This window comes from Nuphar pumila, chromosome 8, assembly GCF_984573655.1.
Source record: "Nuphar pumila chromosome 8, dmNupPumi1.hap1.1, whole genome shotgun sequence".
Taxonomy (NCBI): domain Eukaryota; kingdom Viridiplantae; phylum Streptophyta; class Magnoliopsida; order Nymphaeales; family Nymphaeaceae; genus Nuphar; species Nuphar pumila.
In genome coordinates, this window is record NC_143256.1 from 105,095,559 (window position 1) to 105,113,832 (window position 18,274).

General features: G+C 34.8%; 1 protein-coding gene across 4 annotated transcripts; it reads left to right on the forward strand.

Moving 5' to 3' along the window:
* Positions 1-1,708: 1,708 nt before the first annotated feature.
* LOC149830119 (protein phosphatase 2C 51-like) lies at positions 1,709-4,167 on the forward strand. Of its 4 annotated transcripts, none has more exons than XM_090015704.1 (4): positions 1,709-2,360; positions 2,702-3,016; positions 3,127-3,304; positions 3,516-4,167. In XM_090015704.1, the coding sequence occupies exons 1-4, from the start codon at positions 1,764-1,766 to the stop codon at positions 3,851-3,853; spliced, it is 1,428 nt and encodes a 475-aa protein (XP_089871830.1). In that variant the 5' UTR covers positions 1,709-1,763; the 3' UTR covers positions 3,854-4,167. The 4 variants fall into 4 exon arrangements, with proteins under 4 accessions (XP_089871830.1, XP_089871831.1, XP_089871832.1 ...); XM_090015705.1 differs by having other exon boundaries at positions 3,199-3,304; XM_090015706.1 differs by having other exon boundaries at positions 3,127-3,257; positions 3,516-3,654.
* The last annotated feature ends 14,107 nt before the right edge of the window (positions 4,168-18,274 follow it).

Genomic DNA, 18,274 nt, shown 5'->3' on the forward strand with positions numbered 1-18,274 from the left:
TTCATTAAGAAAAAACCCTACCTACCAACACCTATTTTGCTGGGCCGGTTTGTTCATGTAATTTAGCTGTTCAAAGCTGCACTATTTGACGAAGGGCCTCTTGTATTTGAATCCTGCTGAATGGTGACCGCACCAGAATTCAAATAGAAGAAAAGGAAGGTCAGGTGATCAGCTCCTGTGATATTTGAGGCCACCGCCTAGGGCCTCAAATTTAAAAAAAAAATGTAACACTAATATTTCACATGTGGAGGCCTCCAATGAAACATGGCGCATGCATGTGCCTCAGAGCCGGACCTGTAAAGAGGCCAATGAGGCTTGGGCCTCAGGGCCCCTGGGCCAAAAAAAAAATTTAGGGGCCCAATTTTAAGGCCCGAGCTCCCCATTTATTTAATATAATATAAATATTTGAAATATTATATTTGTTTAATGTGAATGCAAATTTTATTGTTATTTTGATTCTTTAAAAAAAAATTGGAGACGCTGCCCTCGAACTCCCACTATTAATAGGGGGCCCATTTTTTCCCTCTGCCTCAGGCCCCATAAAACACAGGCACGGCTCTGATGTGCCTCAATGAGGGCCTCAACTTCTCTTGAGCTGACCCTCCAGGTGATGAACAAAAGCAAGAAGAAAAGAGATAAGGGTGAAAATTTTACCAGGGCCTGCGGTCGCACAACAGGATTAAGCCCACCATAGCAGGGGTGCAAATGGATAGAGCTTGTTTAAACCCTTGATCTGAATCCAACACTCGGCTTTTTCTTAGGTATCTTGAAATAAGATCGGGACTGTCAATTGTAATCACATTCTAATTTGTTTAAACAATAATTTTGCAGAGATGGATCCGATCTATGTTGAGATTTAAATCAAATTTGATTCAATTGTATGCGTTACATGTAAAAAGCTTGTTTTCAGTCATCTTTTAGCTAGTATTGGGAGGAGCAATGAGGATTCACTGAATCTCGGCCAGCCTGTGGTGTTTGGTATTCCATATATGGAATGGATCGAGGGGAGATGGGAGGAAAGATAGAAATGGGTTAGCAAGCCAAATCCCTTTCCATCTCCCGATTTCAACTACGTCCTTGATAGCATGTTGTTATCAAATCCACTCCCATTGCTTTCTATCTCATCTTGCTTCACATATTCCTCCCAAAAACTGCACCCAAACGGGGCCTTAAAGGGATTCGGTGCGATACATACATTCAGGATCTGGGGACAGCCCTACCTCATCAGATACCGCTTGGATCCAAACTCAAAATTCGAACTTATTGCCTACAATTGGGGTTGGGATTCAAACTAATCACGATGCAGCTTTGCAATCCTAAACCGAACCGAACATTAGTGAGAGCCGTTAGCCGATAACCCTCTTTCAAGGTCGGACGACATGGCTCCATCTCAACAAATATGAAGACGAAACACCGATCCGATTCGTAATGCGTACCGGGAAATGTACCAAGACGATCCGATCCAACGAATCTGAGTGCCGGATGAGATGGGGCAATGGGATGAAGCCGCGTGCCTGATACGGTCGCTATCGGCAACGTGGCAACATCTGATACAGCAAGCGACAGTGGACCGACGCTTTTTCATCTCTCTCGCTTTATTTCCTTTCCGTGCTAAATTTTTGGGGTGCGTGAGGGTTCGAACCATCGACTCACACGTGTCAAAACCTCTGACCTTTTCTCTCCTCATTTATCCATCCATACACACGCACTCCCCCTCCTCCTCTCTATGTTCCCGTAACTCCACATGGTAAAGAGGGCGCCGGATGGGCGAAGAGGAATGCTCGGAAGAAAGCCAATCTCCGGCAGAGTACAATCGGAAAAGGGTGAGCGACCCGTCGTCTGCGGCCGCTCCGGCGACAAGCGACAACGACGCTGGGTGTTTTAGGGGGAGCGACCCGTCGTCTGCGGCCGCTCCGGCGACAAGCGACGACGACGCTGGGTGTTTTAGGACGGACTCAAGCTCCCTCTTCGGCTCTGACGAGAGCCGCTGCACCAGTATCTCCGGAGATATCCCCGGTGTTCTCACGGCCAACCCGGACGAGCTCAGGCTGCTCCCGATCCCCGGAGTCTCGGTGGCCGAGGAGGAGGAGGAGAGGGCGAGGGCGAGGGCGGGGGAAGAGGAAGCGACGGCTGTGGTGGCGAGGGCGAGGTGCGTTGGGCGGAGCGGCTCCGTCTCGTGGGGATGGTCGTCGATCGTCGGGCGGAGGTCGGAGATGGAGGACGATGTTGCGGCCGGCCCGGAGTTCCTCAGTCTCCCGTGCGAGGCCTTCGGTGGGTGCACTGCCGCCGGGACTGCCGGGTCCGGCGAGCCCTCGCCAGTGTTCTTTTTCGGCGTCTACGACGGCCACGGCGGCGCCCAGGTCTGCTCTATTCGGCTCATTTTCTTTTGCCGTGCCTTCCTCCAGATAAAATGCCGAGAAAAATATTTGTCATTTTTCTTTATTCTTTTCTAAATCTGAGGCCTCTCCATTTTGTTCAAATCTAATATCTTTTCTGCATCAAGAAAAACATGGTGGAAAATCAGTTCCTTGTGTATCTTCTCATCTTCTTATCTTAGTTGTCTCCTAAAAGAAAATAGCTGAAACTCCTGTTACCATTTTTTAAAATTCTAAAATCTCCATTTCGGCATCAAAGAAATGGTGGGAAAAAACCCTTTTTCTTTTTTCAAATAATATTTGATTTTCTTTGAGGGGTTGTGTAGGTAGCGAGGTACTGCCGGGAGAGGCTCCACGCCGCGTTGGCGGAGGAGTTGGGGAGGAGGACGGCGTTGGACGGGCGGGAGGGCGCCACGTGGAAGAAGAGGTGGGAGGAGGCTCTCGCGGGGAGCTTCGCACGGGTGGACGGCGAGCTCGCCGGCGAATCCACCGGAGGCGAGCCGATCGCGCCTGAGATCATCGGATCGACGGCCGTCGTTGTCGTGCTTTCTCGGTGCCAGATCGTTGCCTCAAATTGCGGCGACTCACGGGCCGTCCTCTGCCGCGGCGGCCAGGCCATCCCTCTCACCTCCGATCACAAGGTTTGTGGTTCCCTCTTTTTCTTGATAATAAGAAAAAATAGAACGCGTTGAACAGAAATCCAGATCTGAGATTCTTCCGAATTAATATTTTCCATTTAACTTTTGCTTAGAAATCCAGATTTCAGTCGGATCATCTCGAGCTAATCTTTTCCATTTTGCATTTCTTTTTAACGAAAATAAAGCCGGATAGAGAAGACGAGCTTGCCAGGATTGAAGCGGCCGGAGGGAGAGTGATAAATTGGTACGGACCTAGGGTTAACGGAGTCTTAGCGATGTCGAGAGCTATAGGTTTGAACCTTTTGCGATTTTCTCGTTCTTTTTGGATATCATTTTCTGCCTTTTTAGCTCTTTTTCCGTTTTCGCTTGCTACTTTAGTGATGTTTTACGTTTCGTCCCCATTTGTTCGATATCATTTCCCGTTATTTCTTGGTTTTCTTGTTACTTTCCCAATTTTTGCCATCATTTCATGATATTTCTTGCGGTTTCTTTCTCGGCACAGGTGATCGTTACCTGAGGCCGTGCATCATATCGGATCCGGAGGTCACGTTCATGGAGCGATCGGACGACGACGAGTGTTTGATCGTGGCGAGCGACGGCCTCTGGGACGTCCTCTCGAACGAAGAGGTGTGTCATGTAGCCAGAACCGGCCTCCGCCGGCTGAGACGGTGCTCCGCCGCCCGGGAGGAGGGGGGGCCCTCGCCGGGGCAGGCCGTCGCCGATCACCTCACCAGCCTCGCCTACCAGCGCAGCTCCTCCGATAACATCTCCGTCATAGTCGTCGACCTCAAAGCCAAAAGATCCCGGCGACGACAACCCGATCCGCCGGCTGCCGCCTGAGACGCAAAGGAGAAAAACGGAAAGAAAATATTTCCGGCAAGATTGAGCCTGTGGAGCGCCGTTCGCCGGTCATTTTTTTGAAATATCCGCCGGAGACGACGCCTTGACGTATCGCTGGTGATATCTTTTCCCTCTTTTTTCCATCCCTTTTTCCCTCAATTTTCCTTCGAATCCTCTCAGCGTTTTTTTTTTCCTTTTTTGATGGAAGGAAAACAAAAATATATAACATGTAAAGCTGTGTAAAAGTTTTCACCGCGATAAAATTCTTCACTGTAAAAACTAAAAGTGTTCAAAGATTGTTGCCGATTAAAAGACTTTCGTACGTTTCTTCTTCTCTTTCTCGTCTCCCTCTTCTCGGTCCGAACTCCGAAGTTTCCCCTAGGGTAAGATTTTTTTACTTTTACCGGCGGGTAAAAGAGAATGTGGAAAATCTCAGCCATTGGAAAAACTCCTCTTCGATCTGTTGACAGGTGGCCTGCTGTCCTTTTGTCCTATTTATAGGGGCCCACCAATGCGGGAGTGCCAAATTAAATGTCAAGGTTTTCGTCGCATCGGGCGAATCTTAAGAACACGTAGCGTCGATCTGGGCCCTAATTTTGCAAGATCAGATCTCGTCCATCCACGTCCCGCAACCCCGATGCCCCCCCCCTGTGGTCACCCGATGCGCATGACACGTGGCCTACCTTTCTTTATTGCTCCACTGCTTAGAACTTAATCGAGAGATGTAAGGCATTTGCCACTCTGGCACGACGCCTAAGGGTTTGGTTTTCGTAAGCGTCAAACTCATCTTTGCATTAATGAGGATAAAAGTTAAAGTTAAAGGAATGCACCGCGCGTTTACATCATCGGAAAAGTAAATCATAAATACTCCAAGCTTAGCCAAAGTGATTAATTTTTCTCTGTGTTGAATTGGCCTATACGTATGATACTGGGCTGAATTGGTTAATTTTTTTAATAAATATAAAAAATAGCTTAAAATCATTTTTAATATTGTTTTATTAGCTTTAACACGTGTTATGCTCTGATGGACATGTAATATTTTTTAATTATTTGACGGATCGGTATCGATTCACCTGAAACGATACGGGTCGGATTCCGATACCTGATGGATGGAAAAAGAGAGAGAGAGATTAAGTGCATGATGTTGAGAGTTGCGTCATCGAGAGTGGGACCACTGGATCGGGATGGGCTTCTCGATGTGCGAGGCACGTGGCGTCGTCCCTATCGGCACGTGACTTCAGCGCTCGATAGCGCCTTGCTCTCGGTGAGCGCTTCGAACGTGGTGATCTTATTGGATCGGGTTTTTTCATGTCTGACGGGGTACCGATGCCACGTGATAGTGATTGGGCTTGGGTCTGCCGAAAGCAGACCCCGTTCTTTGCAAACGTTTTAAATGCATTGATAACATCGTGATTTTATCATGCAATCAAATATGTTTGTGAAAAAAGATGGTATTTATATTTTTAATGGCAAATTATTGAAGCAAATCTTTAGTTTGATTTTTGAATTTTATTTAAAAATTAAATATTAATTACTAGTCATTTGGTTTACCAGATTTTTATCATATAAAGCCATAAGAAAATTATGACTTTGAATGTGTCTCGAAGAACATATGGCGTTTTCCCTTTTTTTAGTGCGTCTATGGATTCATGCGTTTTGCTGGACCAGGACCTACTCTGGCTGTCTGTGATCTGGTCCTTCATATATGTGGTCAGAGATCCTATCCAAAATCAAAGCCGTATGCAAATTTTAAAATAAAAGGGGTTTTTAATGCATAGCCATATTCAACTAAGTTTGAATCATGGGTTTGGATCATAGTTGCCATAGATGGGTAAGTACTGGTACGAGTACACAAGACCCTCAAAAGTTTCTACTACATTTTTATTGAAACATGTATCTAAAAATTTTTGTACGAGTTTCTAATAGATATTGATACGAGATTTTTGTACATAGTTTCCTTGATAATTATATAGGTTTCTGAGAATTACATCTCATTATTTATGTTATATATATAAAGTCCAGCTAGGGTTAAGAAGACCCCTACCAGTTGTACCATTGGGTTTTGAACCTGCAACGTTCCACTACAAGGTGACTTGCACTAAGTAAAAGCACTAAAAATCAAAATATCATTTAATTTCATTATATATATATATATATATATATATATATATATATATATATATATATATATATATATATAGTGATAACAATGAGCCAACACTACTAGAATTCTGATGATTAGCGACAGACGCTATCCGTTGATAATTCGTCGCTACTTCATTTAGCGACGGATTGGCGACGACTTAGCGATGGATAGAGTTCGTTGAAATTTCCTGTTTGCTAATTAGCGACAAAACCGATCTGTCGCTACTTTCATTGCTAATTGACGACAGATTAGCGAATGTCATGATCTGTAGTTAATCCATTGCTAAATAAGAACTGATTTAGTTTTACGACAGATACATATCCATCGATAATCCGTCGCTAAAATTTAACGATGAATACATTTCAGTCGCTAAATTTTATCACCAATTTATCGACAGATTCACGATGGATTACATTTCGTCGCAAAACATCGACTGATTCAGTTTTTGAAACAGATAATTATTTGTCCCTAATTCGTACAGATATTATCCGTCGCAAATTTTTTTAAAAAATAATTAAAAAAATTTATTCGAAATATAAATATCGAGAAAAAATTTCTTGTTATATAATTTATATAACTTGTGTATAAAAAATAAAGTACACATAAAAAATACATATACAAATCAGGTGAAACAAATTTAACACAAGTTATAAGTGAAGCAAATTTAACAACCCACTGTAATTCTCGTCAAGTTCTAATTAGTTATAAGTGAACATATACAAAGAGTTTTGTTTGAAACAACAAGTACAAGAAAAAAATTCAACACATAAATCTAATCATCGCCAAGATTCAGAGCATCATCCTCTTCATTGTCTGAATCTGCCCCTTCATCCATGCCTCCATCAGCTCCTCTACGCTGATCATCTCCAACATCCTTCAAGAGAACCAAAATGTTAGTATTGATAAACAAAATATAACGAAATAAATTATATGCAATGCACCAAATCTAAGGCAATCAAAATAACATGGCTGAATGACACATAGCCTAACAATAAAGTGAAAGACATTAACAAAATTCAGATATGTGTTTTAAGGCTGAAAAAAAAAATTCATAGTGATTCAATCATGTAAATATGTGTTCTAATGTTGTCAAAAAAATGTCATAGTGATTCAAGCATGCATATATGGTTTATAAGGTTGTCAAATAAATGTGTTATGTATCACAATCATGCATATATGTGTTATAAGGCAGTAAAAAAACTTTCATAGTGATTTAATCATGCATATGTGTTATAAGGCAGTAAAAAAACTTCTATAGTGATGAAATCATGCTTATATGTGTTCTAAGGTTGTCAAAAAACTTTCATAGTGATTCAATCATGCATATATGTGTTATAAGGCAGTCAAAAAACTTTTATAGTGATAAAATCATGCTTATATGTATTCTAAGGTTGTAAAAAAACTTTAATATTAATTCAATCATGCATATATGTGTTATAAGATAGTAAAACAACTTTCATAGCGATGAAATCATGCATATATGTGTTATAAGACAGTAAAAAAGCTTTCATAGTGATGAAATCATGCTTATATGTGTTCTAAGGTTGTCAAAAAACTTTAATAGTCATTCAATCATGCATATTTGTGTTATAAGGCAGTCAAAAAACTTTCATAGTGATGAAATCATGCTTATATGTGTTCTAAGGTTGTAAAAAAACTTTCATAATTATTCAATCATGCATATATGTGTTATAAGGCAGTCAAAAAACTTCCATAGTGATGAAATCATGCTTATATGTATTCTAAGGTTGTCAAAAAACATTCATAGTAATTCAATCATGCATATATGTATTATAAGGCAGTCAAAAAACTTTCATAGTGATGAAATAATGCTTATATGTGTTCTAAGGTTGTCAAAAAACTTTAATAATAATTCAATCATGCATATATGTGTTATAAGGCAGTCAAAAAACTTTATAGTGATAAAATCATGCTTATATGTATTCTAAGGTTGTCAAAAAACTTTAATATTAATTCAATCATGTATATATTGTTGAGAAACTATGTTTTGATGATGCATGATAAATATGATATGCTTTCATGATGCATATATATGATACATGATAAATACATGATATGCTTTCATGAGATATGATAAATATGATATGCTTTCATATGTGAAACTGAATATGTTATATTATGACTGAATATGATGTGCTATGTATTTAACGAGTATTTGATGCAAGGTTATTTCACTTAAGAAGAGTGAAGACAACTTGATCAAGTGCAACTATTTGATGCAATCATACTACTCTGAAGAAAAAGCTTGATGGGCCATACATTCATAAAGATTATCCAAGAAGATCGGCTACCTCAAGATGAAGATTTTTTTCTTCTTTAGAGTCATATGTAACAGAACCTTCAGAAGCATGCATATTTCATATTAGACTATATGCTTTGAAATCATACAAGCTATTTATTTACAAAAAGTTAGGCTTTCATAAAAGGATACGTTATGTATATTGCAGCATTTCAAAAATACCTTTTTGAAACAAATCATTGTACTTCCTACAAGCATTTATGAAAAAGACATTTTGACAAGATATAATAGCTCATGATTTCAAAAGCATTAATTGTACTTTCTTACAAGCATTTATGAAAAAGTCATTTTGACAAGATATAATAGCTCATGATTTCAAAAGCATTAATTGTACTTTCTTACAAGCATTTATGAAAAAGACATTTTGACAAGATATAAAAGCTAATGATTTCAAATATGAAAGAAAAAGACAAAATGAATTAATTCATAATACACAAACATTTACGTAAGAAATTTTGGTTCATAATACATAAGCATTTATGTAAGAAAAGACAAATTATGAAAAGATGTATTGGTTCATAATACATAAACATTTATGAAGAAAAGACAAAATGTGAAAAGATGTATTGGTTCATAATACATAAGCATTTATGTAAGAAAAGACAAAATGTGAAAAGATGTATTGGTTCATAATACATAAGCATTTATGTAAGAAAAGACAAAATGCATTAGTTCATAATACACAAATTTTTACGTAAGAAATTTTGGTTCATAATACATAAACATTTATGTAAGAAAAGACAAATTATGAAAAGATAATACACAAGCATTTATTTGAGAAATGACTATTTGTAATATAAGTATTACTCAAGCATTTAGTGTACTTCACAAGCCATGAATGCATTATATTGTGCCATAGATCAAAATGAATTTAACAGAATATCTATTTGTGATTCGGCTTATGATATTTGACACTCTCTGAAAGTTATTTATGAAGAAACAAAAAGAGTAAAAGAAGCCAAGATCTCATCTTTGGTTCGTAAATATGAACTATTTAGAATGATCAAAGATGAAACCATTACTGAAATGTTCACAAGATTCACCAACATCACAAATGATCTTAAATCACTGGGAGAAATTTATTCCCAGACTGACAAGGTAAAAAAGGTGTTGAGATCTCTTACTTCAGATTGGGAGAAAAAGACTACGGCCATTGAAGAAGCCCAAGACCTATCCAAACTCACCTTGGATGACTTAATAGGAAATCTTATGGCCTATGAAGTCTATATGAAAGAAAGAAGGGAAGAAAAACAACCTACACAGAAAAATCTTGCCTTCCCAACTCTCTCAGAGGATGATGATTTAGAAAAAGATTCTGAAAATGCTCTTCTTACCCGAAGATTCCAACGCTTCATGAGAAAGGACAGGTTTTCCAAAAAGCTCAAAGAAAAGCAGGATAAAAAAGAAGAGACTATGTGCTATCAATGCAAAAAGCCAGCTCACGTGAGACGTGACTGTCCTCTCCTAAAAAGAAAATCCAAAATCGAGGAATCAAAGAAAAAGTTCTTCAAGAAAAAGGCTCTACATGCTCAATGGGATGATTCATAACCATCCACCAGTGAAGAGTCAAGTGATGATGAAGCTGAAACTGCAAACATGTGCTTCATGGCAAACGAAAGCTCTGTAAGTGAAATTTCTGACTTTTCCTTTGAAGAACTTCTAGATGTTTTTCAAGAACTATTTGAAGAATCTAGAAAAATGAGTCTCAAAAATAAAGTTTTAAAATCTGAAAATTTAGAGCTTTCCCGGAAAAATGAAAAACTCAGTATTGAAAATTCTGAGTTGAAAAAGAAAAATTTTATGCTTACTTCTGAAATCTCTTCTACTAGTTCTAAGACTAAAAATCTTCAAGTAGAAATTTCAGAATTAAAAAGTAAAACTGAAAACCTTATGAAAACGGTTTTCAAGTTTACCAAGGGAAAAGAGAACTTGGACAAACTCCTATCCTCTCAAAAATTCTCTTTTTACAAGAATGGTATTGATTACTCTCATTATAATAAACCTTCTTGTTCGAATCAAAAGACTACTTTTGTCAAATGTTCTGCTGAACCTAAACAAGAGTATTATAATTGTAATTTTATGTACTCCTCTAAGATTATAGATAAACCCAAATCAAAATAGATATGGGTTCCAAAATCTAACAAAAAGGGACCCGATCGGTACCAAAAAGAGTTTCTACTTGATCTATTGCAGGCATTGAAAAAGAAGAACAGATGGATATCAGACAGTGGATGTTCAAAACATAAGACAGGACATCCAGATCTTTTTGCTGTTCTTCATCATAAAGAAGGAGGAACCGTCACCTTTGGAGATAACAACAAAGGTTTGATAATTGGTATTAGCAATATTGGTAATATCGATAAACCTCTTATTAAAGACGTTCTCCTTGTTAAAGGTTTAAAACACAATCTCTTAAACATCAGTCAAATGTGTGACATAGGATATAATGTCAGTTTTAAACATGATGCATGCCTCATAGTGGATACAAACGAAAATATTGTTTTAAAAGGTATAGAGAAAAATAATGTATATGAATTATACTTAGATAATATTACTGAACATTGTCTCATAAGCAAATAATGACTCTCAAAATTTATGGCATATGAGAATGGGACATGTTAACTTTAAATATATCTCTAAAATGGCTAAAAATAACTTGGTTCGTGGGTTACCTAAAATACCATTTAAAATAGACTATTTTTTGTGATGCTTATTAATTAGGAAAATTGTCAAAATCATCCTTCAAATCAAAGAATGTTGTGTCAAGTAAAAGACCTTTAGAGCTTCTCCACCTGGATCTTTTTTGTCCTTCTAGGGTAGCTTGTCTTAATCATAATAAATATGCTTTTGTCATTATTGATGATTACTCAAGATTCACTTGGGTAATATTTTTGAAAAACAAAAGTGATACGTTTTGTGAATTTAAAATTTTATGAAAAAAAATTACAATATGAAAAATCCTCTTCAATTGTTAAAATTCGTAGTGACCATGAAGGAGAATTTGATAATGATCTTTTTTTTGTAACTTGCATGGTATTTCACATAACTTTGCCTTTCCTAGAGCTGCACCTCAAAATGGTGTAGTAGAAAGAAAGAATAGAATCTCTCAAGAATCTGCCAGAACTATACTTCAACATAACAATCTTGCTAAATATTTTTGGGCTGAAGCTGTTAATACTGCATGCTATATTTCAATAAGAGTACTAATACTATTGAAGAATCTATGCATGTCAGCTTTAATGAATCTATTGGTCAATCTGTTCATAATAAGACTAATGATGATGATCTTGAAAGTACAGATTTTCTTTTAGATAACACAGCTGAATCTAATGAAGATGATCATCAAAGAACATTTGCTGAAATCAGAGATTATCCTCAAAAGCAGATTTTGGGAGACCTGACCAAGGGGGTTCAAACAAGAGCTCAGTTGGAACATATTACAAATATGACCTTCATTTCTCAACTTGAACCTAAAAAGATTGATAAAGCCATCATAGACGAGTTATGGATGCTAGCAATGACTGAAGAACTTAACCAGTTCCAAAGAAATGATGTGTGAGATCTTGTACCAAACCAAAAGATCATCAAATCATTGGGACAAGATGGATCTTCAGAAATAAGCTGGATGAATCAGGTAATGTTATAAGAAACAAGGCAAGGCTAGTGGCTCAAGAATACAATCAGGAAGAAGGTATTGACTTTGATAAAACATTTGCTCCTTTTGCTAGACTTGAATCTATAGGAATGTTTTTAGCATATGCAAGCTATATGAATTTTAAACTATATCAAATGAATGTTAAAAGTACTTTTCTAAATGGTTTTATAAATGAACAAGTTTATATAAAACAACCTCCAGGTTTTAAAAATGAACAATTTCCTGATCATGTTTTTAAACTAAAATGTGCTTTATATGGATTAAAACAAGCACCTCGTGCGTGGTACGAGACTTAAAACTTTTCTATTTTACACTCGAACTAAACACATTCAAATTAGACACCACTTTTTAAGAGAACAAGTCTTAAACAACATAATTAAACTCAAATTCATACCCACTAATCAACAATTAGCAGACATCTTCACTAAACCTTTGAAACATGAAGACTTTACACGAATTAGAAGAGAATTAGGAATATGCAAACTAAGTGACTTATAATTAATCACATTTATTAAGACTAAAACTTCTTATGAGTTCTATTAAAATCTTATTTTTCTTCTTATCAATGTTTTTTTTGTATTTTTTTTCACTATTCAAAGTCAAACTATATTCATGTATACTCTAAACACTCATAAAAACACATTCATCATGACACATTATTTATGTCTTTCAACTTGTCATCTTTTAAGTACACATCAATAATAACTCCTTGTCCTATTTCCTTTTTACTCATATCCATAAGAAAAATTAATATTAAGTAAAACTATCATGACTCTGTTCACATCACTCATCTCATAACACCTTTTATCACTTTTGTCTTCTTGTGAAAACCTCTCTTACGATAAGCTATCCGAGATTCAACATGATATTGTGTTCCTCACTTATGTTATTTTTTCAAGTGATATATCCCTTTTCATGACTTTCTTTCCTCCTCTTAAGATACTTCACTAAACTTTATGTTAAATAAATCGAGTGTTTATCCTTCTTATTTTCTTCACCACCTTTTTCAAAATCAAGTTGTCATATTTCACGTAAAATCTTACTACATCATCTGTTATATCATATCCTAAGTATAATCTATTATCGTCCTTTCATCCTTCACACCTTTTATAAAAAATTATTCGAAAAGCTTGTCCTTCATTTTTTATTCTCATTAGTACCTTTAGTACCATCCTTCTCTCTCTCTCTCATATGAATTGAGCATCCATTCTTTTCAATCCGTGATTTTGACTCCTTTACTAGTTTAAAACTTAACTTTATTCTCTAAAAACTATGAACTTCCTCCAATCGAGTTTCTTTAAAAATATGTTTATCAAATAAACATTAATTCATGTCAATCATAACTTTATTTTATGTCTTTTATCTCATATCAATCATGAATTTTTTCTTGTTTTTTTATTCTTATCCTACTCGAAAATCCATATATGTCATCTCATTTTTCTTTATGTCTACTCTTACTCCTTCCACGCATATCCATAAAAATACTTCTTATATAAACAATTATTACTCTTCACTCATGAATATCTTTTGTCTCCTTATTTCATCTCTCGAATACATTTTTTATTATATATTTTAGATTTTTGAATCCGACTCCTCCATGTCTATTCTTATTTTTTAATCTATCATTTATCAATTCTTATTTTTTTCAAATATATTTTTGACTCTTTCTCTTTTTGTCTCATCATCTCTCTTACCACTATTCAAAGTCAAAGTGTGTACTCATATTTACGTATACTCATAAAAATTACAAATGTGAAAACACATTAATCATGACACATTTTTTAAGTCATTCTTTTCTTTAAAAAATGTCATATCTTTCAAAGTACACATCACATGATCACCTTATGACCTATTTTCTTTCACGTCTATCCATAAAAACTATTTATATATTAAATAAGCAATCATGACATTTCTTTATCTCTTTCATCTCATATCACTCATTAATTATTTTTGTCCTCTTCTCTATCCATGTCTTATTTGAAACTCCATGTTTGTCATCACTCTCTTCATACGCCCAACTTAAAATTTCTCATTATGTCTTTTCAGCTTGACTTTATCTCTATTCATCTCTCTCACATGAATTGAGCTCACTTCCTTCTTTACTCTGTCTCAAAATAATAGATCGCCCCATGTATTTTCTTAAATCCATTTCTTGACTTGTTGTCTTCAACTCTCAACTTGCTTCAACCTGGTCTATAATATTAACTCTTCTACTATGATCCCTCCTTTTTGTCAATGACAAAGGGGGAGAGAAAACCTACCTCTCCTATGTAGGAGAAAAACGTTTAACTCTTTATCTCAAACACATGAAGTATACACAAACTTTTTTATGTTAATTCTAGTGTTTTTTTATGATTACTATTTCTATGCATTTTTTATTTCTGATATCATATTTAAATCATCATAATATATATGGCTTATTGACAAGGGGAGCATATATTGTCATCATCAAAAAGGGGGAGAATGTTGAGAAACTATGTTTTGATGATACATGATAAATATGATATGCTTTCATGATGCATATATAAGATACATGATAAATACATGATATGCTTTCATGAGATATGATAAATATGATATGCTTTCATATGTGAAACTGAATATGTTATATTATGAATGGATATGATGTGCTATGTATTTAACGAGTATTTGATGCAAGGTTATTTCACTTAAGAAGAGTGAAGACAACTTGATCAAGTGCAACTATTTGATGCAATCATACTACTCTGAAGAAAAAGCTTGATGGGCCATACATTCATAAAGATTATCCAAGAAGATCGGCTACCTCAAGATGAAGATTTTTTTCTTCTTTAGAGTCATATGTAATAGAACCTTCAGAAGCATGCATATTTCATATTAGACTATATGCTTTGAAATCATACAAGCTATTTATTTACAAAAAGTTAAGCTTTCATAAAAGGATACGTTATGTATATTGCAGCATTTCAAAAATACCTTTTTGAAACAAATCATTGTACTTTCTACAAGCATTTATGAAAAAGACATTTTGACAAGATATAATAGCTCATGATTTCAAAAGTATTAATTGTACTTTCTTACAAGCATTTATGAAAAAGTCATTTTGACAAGATATAATAGCTCATGATTTCAAAAGCATTAATTGTACTTTCTTACAAGCATTTATGAAAAAGACATTTTGACAAGATATAAAAGCTAATGATTTCAAATATGAAAGAAAAAAGACAAAATGAATTAATTCATAATACACAAACATTTACGTAAGAAATTTTGGTTCATAATACATAAGCATTTATGTAAGAAAAGACAAATTATGAAAAGATGTATTGGTTCATAATACATAAACATTTATGAAGAAAAGACAAAATGTGAAAAGATGTATTGGTTCATAATACATAAGCATTTATGTAAGAAAAGACAAAATGTGAAAAGATGTATTGGTTCATAATACATAAGCATTTATGTAAGAAAAGACAAAATGCATTAGTTCATAATACACAAATTTTTACGTAAGAAATTTTGGTTCATAATACATAAACATTTATGTAAGAAAAGACAAATTATGAAAAGATAATACACAAGCATTTATTTGAGAAATGACTATTTGTAATATAAGTATTACTCAAGCATTTAGTGTACTTCACAACCATTCATTTTAGAATTGACGATTTGAGAAAATAAATATTATTTTATTAAAATAAGAAATGACCATTTATTTCTTTAAGCATTAAATGCCACCTCAAAAAGCATTTGAGAAATGACTATTTATTTATAAATAAAACCCATACTCAAGAATGTCGACTTACTTAAAGTCATCATTCCTTCTGTAAACATTAAATGTTATTCCAAAAAGCTTTTAAGAAATGATCATTTATAAATAAAGTACTCAACAAACATTTATCACACTTACATACATTTATTATAAGTGACGACTTGTAAGAAAAATATTAATATACTAATTTTCATTAAATTGAGTAAAGACAAAATTACATGATAGAATATATTCCAACGTTCAATGTACTACAAACCATTAAATTGAGTAAAGACAAAACTACATGATAAACTACACTTCAACGTTAAAAAATACTACAGAACATTTATTATGAGAAAAGACCTAATACAAAGAATAACTCATTTAAAATACACCAACGAATAGTGTACTCCAAAAATGCTTCGTATGGAAAGAAGACTTTTTGAAAAAGCAATATAGTACACTTATCTTTTTCACACTAAGTTGTTTTTGAAATGACCTGACTTCTCATATCCCAAAAGGACAATCATTTCAAAAAGACAACGACTAGTTTTCTAAAGACTATATATATACAAACACAATAGTGTGAAAAGACAAGCAAGCTTTCAACGAGAAATATTCTTGCTCGACACTCTGAGAAAAGAGCTTAGAAAAAGAAAGAGAAAAAGAAAGAGAAAAAGAAAGAGAAAAAACAAGAGAAAAAGTCAAGAAAAGCTTTCAGAAAAATACAAGAGTGTGTAAGAAAAGAAAAAGATCATTCTGAGAATCTTCATACGTGCATTCATACTCTGCATATCATTCTGAAGGTTCTATAGGAAAGTGTTGTAACTTTCTGATTTCTGTTGTATCCCTTCTCTGTTGAGAGAAGCAAACCTCTGTGAAAGAGGGTGTTTCCCTTCTCTGTTGAGAGAAGCAGACCTCTGTGAAAGAGGGTGTTTCCCTTCTCTGTTGAAAGAAGTAGACCTCTGAGGAAGAGGGTGTTTCCCTTCTCTGTTGAGAGAAGTAGACCTCTGAGGAAGAGGGTGTTGTACTATTTATCCGGTAACTCGGATGTTATAGTGGAAGGCTCAAGTGTTTTACTTGGGGACTGGATGTAGGTCAGTATCTCGGCCGAACTAGTATAAATCATGTGTTTATTGTGTTGTGCCTTATTGCCTTATTTTTTATTTTATCAATCTGCATCGTATTTCACTATTCACCCCCCCTCTAGTGGAATTTCATATATGTGTTATAAGATAGTAAAAAAACTTTCATAGCGATGAAATCGTGCTTATATGTGTTCTAAGGTTGTCAAAAAACTTTAATAGGCATTCAATCATGCACATTTGTGTTATAAGGCAGTAAAAAAACTTTCATAGTGATGAAATCATGCTTATATGTGTTCTACGGTTGTAAAAAAACTTTCATAGTTATTCAATCATGCATATATGTGTTACAAGGCAGTCAAAAAACTTCCATATTGATGAAATCATGCTTATATGTATTCTAAGGTTGTCAAAAAACATTCATACTAATTCAATCATGCATATATGTATTATAAGGCAGTCAAAAAACTTTCATAGTGATGAAATCATGCTTATATGTGTTCTAAGGTTGTCAAAAAACTTTCATAGTGATTCAATCATGCATATATGTGTTATAAGGCAGTCAAAAAACTTACATAGTAATGAAATCATGCTTATATGTATTCTAAGGTTGTTAAAAAACTTTCATAGTAATTCAATCATGCATATATGTGTTATAAGAAAGTCAAAATACTTTCATAGTGATGAAATCATGCTTATATGTGTTCTAAGGTTGTAAAAAAACTTTCATAGTAATTTGATCATGCTTATATGTGTTCTAAGGTTGTCAAAAAACTTTCATAGTGATTCAATCATGCATATATGTGTTATAAGGCAGTAAAAAAACTTACATAGTAATGAAATCATGCTTATATGTATTCTAAGGTTGTTAAAAAACTTTCATAGTAATTCAATCATGCATATATGTGTTATAAGAAAGTCAAAATACTTTCATAGTGATGAAATCATGCTTATATGTGTTCTAAGGTTGTAAAAAAACTTTCATAGTAATTTGATCATGCTTATATGTGTTCTAAGGTTGCCAAAAAACTTTTATAGTAATTCAATCATGCATATATGTATTATAAGGGAGTTAAAAAACTTTTATGGTAATGAAATCATGCTTATATGTATTCTAAGGTTGTTAAAAAACTTTCATAGTGATTCAATCATACATATATGTGTTATAAGGCCGTAAAAAAAAATTCATAGTGATGAAATCATGCTTATATGTGTTCTAAGGTTGTCAAAAAACTTTAATAGTAATTCAATCATGCATATATCTGTTATAAGGCAGTCAAAAAACTTTCATAGTGATGAAATCATGCATATATGTGTTATAAAGCAGCCAAAAAACTTCCATAGTGATGAAATCATACTTATATGTGTTCTAAGGATGTCAAAAAACTTTATACCTGATGGGCACCAAAGCTCATGTTGAATGCAGACGAAATTCTTCTATTCAAAAAAAAATTGCACAACTCATTATGGACAAGGTTTGGAATG

Bases quoted from the DNA above. Each gene is read 5' to 3' on its own strand.
- LOC149830119 (XM_090015704.1), top strand. From the start codon at position 1,764: ATGGGCGAAGAGGAATGCTCGGAAGAAAGCCAATCTCCGGCAGAGTAC. The intron at 2,361-2,701 runs GTCTGCTCTATT...GGGGTTGTGTAG, and splicing joins ACGGCCACGGCGGCGCCCAG to GTAGCGAGGTACTGCCGGGA. The intron at 3,017-3,126 runs GTTTGTGGTTCC...ACTTTTGCTTAG, and splicing joins CTCTCACCTCCGATCACAAG to AAATCCAGATTTCAGTCGGA.